The sequence below is a fragment of the Glycine soja genome, chromosome 15 (genome assembly GCF_004193775.1).
Source record: "Glycine soja cultivar W05 chromosome 15, ASM419377v2, whole genome shotgun sequence".
NCBI lineage: Eukaryota > Viridiplantae > Streptophyta > Magnoliopsida > Fabales > Fabaceae > Glycine > Glycine soja.
This window is the reverse complement of record NC_041016.1, coordinates 45,857,314-45,867,090: the sequence shown is the minus strand read 5'-3', so window position 1 is coordinate 45,867,090 and position 9,777 is coordinate 45,857,314. Positions and strand designations below refer to the sequence as shown.

The 9,777-nt window shown below is 33.6% G+C and overlaps 1 protein-coding gene and 1 long non-coding RNA gene across 3 annotated transcripts; one reads left to right on the top strand and one right to left on the bottom strand.

Moving 5' to 3' along the window:
- The first annotated feature begins 2,821 nt into the window (after positions 1-2,821).
- LOC114387462 lies at positions 2,822-5,443 on the top strand. Of its 2 annotated transcripts, none has more exons than XR_003661319.1 (4): positions 2,822-3,342; positions 3,918-4,128; positions 4,700-4,870; positions 4,960-5,443. It is a non-coding gene; the product is annotated as an uncharacterized LOC114387462 (long non-coding RNA). The 2 variants fall into 2 exon arrangements; XR_003661318.1 differs by having other exon boundaries at positions 2,825-3,289.
- A 323-nt stretch (positions 5,444-5,766) lies between these two features.
- Positions 5,767-9,537, bottom strand: LOC114386302 (protein HAPLESS 2-like). The gene is made up of 6 exons (XM_028346267.1): positions 9,437-9,537; positions 7,985-8,906; positions 7,795-7,883; positions 7,201-7,316; positions 6,447-6,547; positions 5,767-6,358 (listed from the first exon to the last, which is right to left on the bottom strand). The coding sequence occupies exons 2-6, from the start codon at positions 8,085-8,087 to the stop codon at positions 5,955-5,957; spliced, it is 813 nt and encodes a 270-aa protein (XP_028202068.1). The 5' UTR covers positions 8,088-8,906; positions 9,437-9,537; the 3' UTR covers positions 5,767-5,954.
- Positions 9,538-9,777: the final 240 nt, after the last annotated feature.

The following is a 9,777-nucleotide window of genomic DNA, read 5'->3' as shown; positions in this document are numbered from 1 at the left end:
AAAAGAACGATCACTAAGCACACGTGGCATTTTAACACATTTTTGGCAATAAAATAATCATCCTTCGTTTGTGAACGCTCTTTAGCTCTACTTCTCTTTTCTTCCGCAGTTCTGCCCATTTCGGGGATTTTTTAAATTTTACATTTCAAAAATCACAAATTACGGTTTCTTCCTCTGTCCGAGGTACTTCTGCACCTCAATACCTATGAGGTCATGTCATTGGACAAGGAAGCTTCTGCACGTCAACAAGCAGCACCAACCAAATATCATTTTTGCGTTTTCATTACAACCTCAGCTGATTTTTGTGTTTCCATTCAAACTGCATGTAGAGCAACCACACCTCATTTCTACATTTCCATTTTTTGTTCTAGGAAGCTTCCTTCTCCCTCTCTCTGTCGATCCCACTTTGTTGTTGTGTTGCCACCGTCATGTTGACTTGATTTGAATGGCTTAAGCACTATTTTCTGTGAGATTAATTTTTTAATTGTAGACTACATTAGAAGAGTAGTATGAATTATCTTTTCAATCAATAGATTGCATTAGTTGATCGGAGTATAGTAAATATGGTGCGCACATGCATCTAAAAGCTTGGAGTTGCTATGGTGTTAAGGTTTTTGGTTTTAGTTACTCCTTCACGCCGTGGACAATTAATTTGGGGTCTTGTCTTTATGATCTTTAAGTTTAATGTGCTAAGTTGTTTCAAGTTTGGCCTTTGGTAAATGTCTAGAAAGATATTCATTAACACATAATTAATAGGAACAAATCAACACCTATAAGATATGAAGAGACTTTTGGTGTATTGCTAAGTTGCTGATTTCTGAATTTGATGTACGGCTAGCTCGATGACGTCTACTCCAATATCAATGATATAGAATCCTGGGAAATGGAAGGTTTTTGCTTATAAAAATTCAAATATTGGAAGTTTTATTTTGTTAATGTCTTGGTTTAGTGAAAATTCTAATAAACAAGAAGAAAAGAGGCACTTATCTTCAAATAATTGTAGTGTCTCTTACATTGAAGGAATTTAAATAAAAAGGTTGATTCTTTTTTGTTAGTTCCTATAGCTTTATATATTTTTGGTTGTGTCACACCTCACTATGAAAACTGAAAAGTTTCAGTCTTTAATATGTTAATTTTTAAATATTTTTGGAGGTTGTAGGGATAGGTTGGTTGGTTGTAGGCATGGCAATGGGGCGGGTCGGGGTCGGGTTTTGCTTAACCCGCCTCCGACCCCGACTCCCCATTTATCTCTTGCCCTCGAAACCTGATGGGGGTGTAGATTTATCCCCATCCCCACCCTCGATGGGATCGGGTTTTCCTCGCCTCACCCCACCCCTGACATGCTTATAAAAAAATATTTTTCATTGAATGAAAAAAACAATTTTAAATAGCGGGGCGGGTTCAGGTAGTGTATTAATAATCACATCCTCGATCTTGAACCAAACTTTGGTTGTCGGGGAAAACTCGAACCCAACCCCGAACTCGGGTTTTCCCTGTCAAAATCGGGGTGGGTCCGGGGCGAGCCCCACGAGTTTGGGCTTCATTGCCATGCCTAGTTGGTTGAGTAGAGACTGAAGGTGCTGATGTCTGGCCTTCTAGGAGAGCTCAATTTCTTGAAGCCAAATTTGATTTGATTTATGAATAACCAAGTTTAGTTTATTTCCATGCATTATTTTCTTTTTCATGCGTTATTATTATGAAATAATATTTTCATTAAGAATGGTGGTCCCATATGTTACTTGGAAAGCAAAGATCCGGAACTCATGCATGAAATGACACCTGGAATCACGCACGGTTTGCTGAAGGCCAACTAAGTATTAAAATTTGGTATATTATTATTATGAAAAAAGTTGTTGTTGAGAAGAGTGGTGCCCACATAATTCTTAGAAACGAGGAGTCAGTAACTCGGGCATAAAACGAAATTGGTTATAATAGCACAATTTTAGTAGAACACTATGTCAATTTTTAATAGTGTTACTCTTTATTATTATGAAAAATGTTGTTTTTGAGAGCGGTAGTCCCTACACAGTACTTAGAAACCCAATTTCAATAAGTCGCGCATGGAACAACACTAAAAATATAACATAATTTAGATAGTTACAAATTAGTTACAAGTTTAACTATATCAGACTCAATATATTCATGTAAAAATTGATTTGCTCATTTTGAGCATTATCCAAAGTAATATTCAATCTCTCTTTTCTCTTCTTTCCATCTCTCTACCTTGAATTTTATCATGGTATTAGAGCAAATGAAAATACATCCTTTTTTTTTTCTCTCTCACACACACTCACCACTCATCATTTTCTTGCTTACTAAAGATCAAAGGTATTAGTCATTGACTCTTACAATCACCAATGGCAGCCATAATCGGTTGCTCCTCTTCTCCTTTCCGTCACTTCCAACTCAACATAAATCCCAAAAAAGACCAACTCAGTTTTAATTATTGTTGTTCTTTTAAAGGGAGTTCAGATGACAGATACAAGAAAGATAATAAATTTAAATGTCTTTCATTTAATAATTGTTTAATTTTTAGAAAAATTCTTTCTAATAAAATATTTAATGATGGAAAAAATAAATACCGCCTATATTTTAAAATATTAAATTTATAAAAATTATTTACCAAAATTTCTATTAATGTGTCCTTGACAACATTATCAATGAATATTTTGTAGAAAACATGCACCAAATGTTAAAAAAGTACAAAAATACTAATTATTTAGTTATTTCTATTCTTTTAGGTGGACTTTGATAAACTTAATGTTTTTAGTTTCTCAGGAATATTAAAATGGTAAACTATGATATTCATATGTGGTATGCAATTAATAAAAAAAGCATTATCAAGAGACTGTGATTGCCGATAATCAATTCTAGCTCATTTTTCTGCAAAAATGTTCTTGATGAGATAGGTTATCTTTTCATAGAGGGTAACTACAATAGATAGACTACATTTCCCCTCATTTGAACATTGGGACCCTAAACCCTGAACTCACATTTTCTTATTTCTTTTCCTTTTAGTGTTCCTTCTGCACAACATGTGAATCTGCAATGTGAAGCAGAAAGACACTACCTCACGTCTACCTCACAAATCAACCAACCAACCATGATTTTAACATTAGCTTTTCGCACAGTCAAGAGACCGTACATACTCAGCAACAAAATCCAAAGCATATTGAGAGAAACTTCTTTTTCTTTTCTCTTTTTTTTGTTTCTGTCTGTTATCATAAAGGATCAATAACCACCCACCATAAGAGAAATCAAATCCAGAAGTACATCAACAAGAATCATGGTTAGTATTATTAGAACCAACAATCAATGTAACCCCTCACACATATACCACAGGTGTATTTATTTATCTACTTTTTTTTCATTTTTCTTATTTATTTTTCTTGTATTTTGCAAATTGTCATTTGTTATTGATTGTATTATTATATGGAATTAGGGGGTGGAGGAGGTGTATTTGGGGTGAGAGGCCTCAATGAAGACGATGATATTGGAGTTAGTATTTTAGGGGAATAGAAAATTGGTCAATTGTTGAATGGTATTTAGTGGGGTGGGATTTAAGAAGGAAGTGTAGTTAGAAAATTTTGAAGACAAGCAATAGAAGTGGCCGTGTAGCTCTTGAACAATAGAAGGGGTTGTATTGATTTCTCACAAGTTATAATTAGTACAACATTACCTATTTATGTGTTTCATTCACCGACTTATTTTTAGCATTTACTGTTTACATCTTTCTAGTAATTACAAGCACATTCACTTCTAGATTTTCTATTTCTTAAATTCATTTTCTAGTTCAAGATCTCAGTTTTTAAGACTTTCATACATGAACTTTCTAGATTAATCTATTTCTGAGAGTATTGTCTAGCGTAGTATTTTCTTGTAGAAAATTCTATTGTGATGATTCTAGAAATTTACAGCATATTCAACAATTGGAATTTGGAAAGAATGAAGAAGAAAACAAGTGGCCACCATGGCTTAGGCCATTTCTCCAAACAAGCCTTTTTTGTTCAATGCAAAGTCCACACAGATTTCCACAAAAGTGAATGCAACACGTATTGCTCGGATTGTATGAATGGAGCCCTTTGTTCAGACTGTCTTGCTTCTAACAGAGAACACAAAGCTATTCAGGTAAAAACTTTGGGTTAAAATTTTGTTAACTAATAACTAATTGTCTTTGAGGATCTATGGCTCAATTTGATGCAATTTTGTGGGGATTTAAACTCCCGAAAGGCATAACTAAGGATTTGGATGCCTGTAATCTGATTGCGTAACTTTCCTACATTATTACTTTCTTAGGATCCAACCCTTTTTGATTGATTCTAAAAAAATTGTCTTTGATGGGTTGTTATTGTATTCTTTCAATTCTTTATTAGTTTATGAAAGACAAGGAGATCTTCATACCATGATGCCATAAGGGTGTCGGAGATACAGAAAATTCTGGAAATAACAGGGGTCCAAACTTATATAACCTGTGCCAAGATTGTGTTTTATGAATGAAACGGCTCAACTTAGGCCTGACAAAAGGAGTCACCAACACCTGCCAAGTCTTGATTCATTTAGCTTTTGTTGGTTGTCTATATATATAAATATATATAATTGCTTGCTTTATATGCGTTTTTTTTCTTTTTGGTGTATTTCTCTATGCTTATACATAACCATTAAGCGGTTGTTTTGTCCATTGAAAATTTCTATCTTGCAGCATTAAAATAGAAAACAACTTGCTTATTTGAACCACAAGATCATAAACAGGGTTATATAGCAACAAACTTTTCATTCCTCCTTTTGACTTGAGATATTGTGTTGGAACGGACTTCACTAAGGTTCAGATGGCTATGTTTATTCATATTCATAGCTTGGTAACAAAGTACAGGTAAGATTATGAAATGACAACGCCATGGGTGCGAACTTAAATTGACATGCAAAATCTCTCTGTAAGTAATTAGCATATGAATATTTCAGGTGGCGACCCATCAAAGGAGGAAACATCCTTCGAACTCCGGGTTTACATTTTCCAAATGGCTTTCACGTCCAGATCATGGAAAAAGATCAAAGGAAACAGCTGGAACCAGAATATACCATTACAAATTAGAGACCAAAACTACACAAGAGAGACTCATATATGGTAGAAATTTAGGTTTGACATTTTCAAGAAACACAAGGGAATGAAATTCTTATGGAAGCCAGAAAAGTAACCATAAGGATCTCTCACTCAGTTTTGATTAGGTCTCTTAAAAGTTGTTTTTATTAGATTTTCTTCTCAATATACTACAGGGTTTTAATGAAAAACATGGTTCAAAACCAAAATATGACGTGCCTTACCTTGCAAAAATGCAATGAGGGGGAAGGGAAGGAAACTTGTACTTTCGTAACAAGTGGGTGTAAATGCTTCAGATTATATCCTGAGTTAATATACAATTTTCCCTTTTGAAAGTCACAATTTTTACTGCTTGCAAGTTGCATCTTTAAAGGTTTTAGTCTATATAAAGTAATCAATTGAGGACAAAATTGTTTAATGTTGACAAACTCGCCAAGTTATAATTTTTTGGAAGTTTGCCATTTGACAAACCAAAGCAACACAAGTCCTTACTTTTATGGATCAAATTGTAGATTAGCTATTTCCTTCCTATAAAATATGTTTTATGTACATAACATTCTAAATCTATCTTTCAATAAGTTTTTTTCCTCAATTGTTGTCCGCCCCACCCTATTAAAAAGTAAGAGAAAGCAAGAAGGAAGACTAGTAGTGGAAACGGGAGAAGGTAAAAGGATAAAAACCGTAACTATGATTCTATGAAATACATAACAAGTTTCTCTAAAACGTTAGTGTCAGAAATTAAAAAGTATGTACATTAAATTATACGTTCAGGCTTCAATCCACTCAGCCTCTGGCTCGTCTAGCAGAACTTGTATGTGTTTGTCATAATTTTCTTGCCTCACTTTATCATGTTTTAGCTTCATCTCTTTAACTCCCCCTTTGAGCTATCCCGTTTCTTTCTGTGTTTGTGATGTACAGGATGGTCAACAATATGCTGCACATTATCCATATTCAGTTTTTTATGCCCATACTTGTGCATTTCTTTATGAACATGGTGTAAATCATCAAAATAATCGGAGTTCCTTTCAGAATGCTTGTGCATATGCTCATAAGTGGTCCTTCGCCTATTTTCAGCACTATAGTTAGAGTGCCTATGTTCTTGCTTATGATGTTTGTTATCATGAATATGGTGATGCCCCTTGTCAATTTTGAATTTACGTTTATCCATGATGATTTGTTCATCAGCGCCTAAGATATCCTCCCACCAGTCATACAAAGGATCAAATAGACCTTTCTGGTGCAAAAGCCATAATACCACAAGCACTGCAATTCAAAGAGAGTATTTATTTTAAGTTGTTCTGCTGAATTTTCAAATTATAATATACTAATGGACATTGAATAGAAGTCATACCTGTCGGAAAAATTGTCAAAAACAGACCAAACATCATTACCCAACTCAAGCAAACATATTGTATGTGGCACTTGAAGTCAAAAAACCCAGAGCATTTTTCTCTGTTCTTCCACCCAAACCGAGGAACAAGGAAGAGATTTGATCAAATAATTAGTTAAGACAGATGAATCAATATTAAGAAAAGGTTATGATTAAGAAAGCAACATACAGTTATTGATCTTCCAATACCCTGCTTCAATTGTACGTGATTCATACTTAAGTTTATAACAAAATATTTAAATCACTTAAGAATAGAAATATGGCACAAACTCAGTATCAGTTTACCACATTTCAAAGAACATGAAGAAAATACAATTTTTTTTTATCCAAATGTAACTAAAGAACAATCTCGAATAAGTGCACTAACTTTTGTTTCATTCTGTTACTGAATAATAGTTTATGCATAAAATAATCCTAGTTTTAATCCTTTAAGTTATTAATAACAAAATATTCGAATGATTGCCTTCATGAAAAATAAAATGCATTTCACTTGTTCATAGCAGCCAGTGCTACTCATCCGTGTTTGATAAGTAGAATTTTGAAACATGTGGGTGGTGCTGATAAAGAAAGATATGTTCATATACCGATCAAAGCAACTCAATGTTCCCCATGAATAAAATATACAAAATTTCAAGAAACTCATATTTTCTATATTTTAAATGTAGGAATTTAAATTTTATAACTTGCAAATGAAAAGTATAGTTGAAGATAATACCTACAAGTTTTTCCAGTGATAAATTCTGTTATGCTTGTCCATATTTTATTCCATATGCTTTCGATAGAATCAAAGAAACTGTTTATACTGGCCTCTGGTGGTTGAAAAGGCATACCCTGCAGTAATAGATGATTTAGTTATTCACAATTTGTTGTCATAACATCACCAATAATTAGCATATTTTGTGAAGAATCAGAAGACTACTAATGAACTATCTACGGGAAACAATTCTACAATATCAAATTCATGTCTCAGACTCAGACTGATCTGCTATTGATCCCCTAGAGCTTATTACTAACCATTTTAAGTAATTAGAAACAAAATATTAAACGTATCTATGTACTGATACTGCAGATAAAAGAACTGTTGTAAAGTCTTCTTTGTCGTCCTGTCCAACGGTTCAAAATAACTATAGTTGTTAAAGTTTGATGAAAAGACCAATGGGCAATGGTGAAACATAGTATCCAGATTTGAGCGAGTTTCACGTTTTATGTGAATACAAATCTGAGTCAGATACATGGATTAAATAATACCATTGTGTTCACGACATAGAAAATAAAGCATACTAAATTCAGGTACCAGGAAAGAACATACCTGCGTGTCGTTGTCAAGAACAGTTGCTGTAGTAGCAAATTGACATTCAGCTCTATCAACTTCATTATAAGCAGAATCCTTTAATACGGCTTCATCCAAAAAACCCAAAAAAAGGACACAGTAAATGTTAATGTGTTCCTTATCCTCGGAATAGATAACAACGTATAAATCCCCAAAGCTTCAACTTTACCCGCACAAAAATATTTTGAAGCCTGATCAGTGCTTGGGTAGATTTTGCAAGATTGGGTTGTAACCTCATTTGGCTTCATTATTAAAAATTGCTCCTGAACCATGTTTACAAGCAAACAAGAAAAAACATAATAGAAGACCTATGAAAGTATAGAACAAAAAGGGGCAAAAAAACAAACTTCTGGCATATGTTTTAGCATGATACCTCCATCAGGGTGATATCCCTGGAGCAATTAAACTGCAAGACAACACAATATAGCAAAGCTAAAACTACAGCTTGTTGGACCCTAAGGAAAATTACTGCAATGCAAGCATCAAGTATATTTGAACCTAATTTTGTAACCATAATAAAACTAAAGCATCAGGAGTAGCATGCATCTGTTAAATTCCTATTCATGTCATGCAGTCAATTCAACTAACCAGAGTTAATTTAACCAAACAATAATTTCCCCCCTGAATGTTATGGTACGCAAGGAGGAAGTGATATGTGGTGTGCGGCTTTCAGGTACCATGATAATTAAACAATCATGTCCTCATATCAACAATGAGCACAGGTCAAAAAATTTTATAAAAAATTTATCACAACCCAGTTTCCTATGAGACATTATAAGGGGAAAAAAATAGAACAGAACTCCACTAACACTCTCAAGCCTTAAAGAACCGTGCCACAAGTATAGAAATTAATATAATGCATATCTGACATTGAATAAAAAAAAATCAAATCAAACATTCCATTGTCCGAGTATAAGGAGCATTGGATAATAAAGACAGATGTCATGAAACACAATATAGCGAAGGAGACTACCGTCAAACTATATGACGCTTCCACCTCACCGGTATTCTTAGTTGTGATTGTAGCAACACCAAATTGAGTTAGGGCTTCAAATGTAGGGACACTAACACTTATTATCTTTCCTGGGCTCCTAGAGAAAAAGAACCATGTGGGACAAATTTAGAAAAGCTTTTTTTACTATGAAAACAATAATGCTGTTGGACATTATAGGTTTCTAAAACCAAAAATCACACCCTAGCATCAATAGAAACAAAATTGGCTACATTGCAGAAACTTCTCACAATCATTTTTCAAATATTTTCTCTGCCCATCTCATTTTCAAAATGTATACATCCATTTATGATCAGGAATTTCATTATGTATACTTCATTATTGGCAATTCGTATTCGGCATATGAAAAAGTGATAGGTAACGGCTTTCCACCCCCACCAAAAAAGAAAAGAAAAATAGAGTTCAACATCATATGGTAAAACAATTTTGTCAGTGAATGACTACAAAGTCCAACATCTCAAAATGATTTTGTCATCTTACAATCTCATTCAAGATAACAAATCAATTTTACACATCAATTTTCACATGGAAATATTACCAAAGGAACAAAGTTTCAAGTCACTCGTGACTGTTTTGAAATCATATGTATATACCAAGTAAATATTATACCTTTGATAAACATACTCTACATCATTCGCACTTAATTCTAGCACAAGGTTTGTATTAAGAACCTCTGTAATTCCTATGGAGAAAGAATAACTCCCTGCACTCTGCAAACAAATAAAATAAAATAAATAATTTCTAATAGAAGACACCATATTAAATATAAATACAACATTATTGCAACGTAACTGGATGTTGGTTTATTCTTTCAAACCTTCCTTCCAAACCATAGAGTGGCACTTGATTCCTACTTATTCGATTCAGGTCAGCCTGTTAAGGACAAGAAAGTTTCTTTCAAATTTTCAATGATTATCAATGAATTTTTTCTCCAAATCCATTTTGCAAAA

Bases quoted from the DNA above. Each gene is read 5' to 3' on its own strand.
- LOC114386302 (XM_028346267.1), bottom strand. From the start codon at position 8,087: ATGGTTCAGGAGCAATTTTTAATAATGAAGCCAAATGAGGTTACAACC. The intron at 7,884-7,984 runs GTAAAGTTGAAG...TTTTGGATGAAG, and splicing joins TTCAAAATATTTTTGTGCGG to CCGTATTAAAGGATTCTGCT. The intron at 7,317-7,794 runs GTATGTTCTTTC...CTATTACTGCAG, and splicing joins TTCTTGACAACGACACGCAG to GGTATGCCTTTTCAACCACC.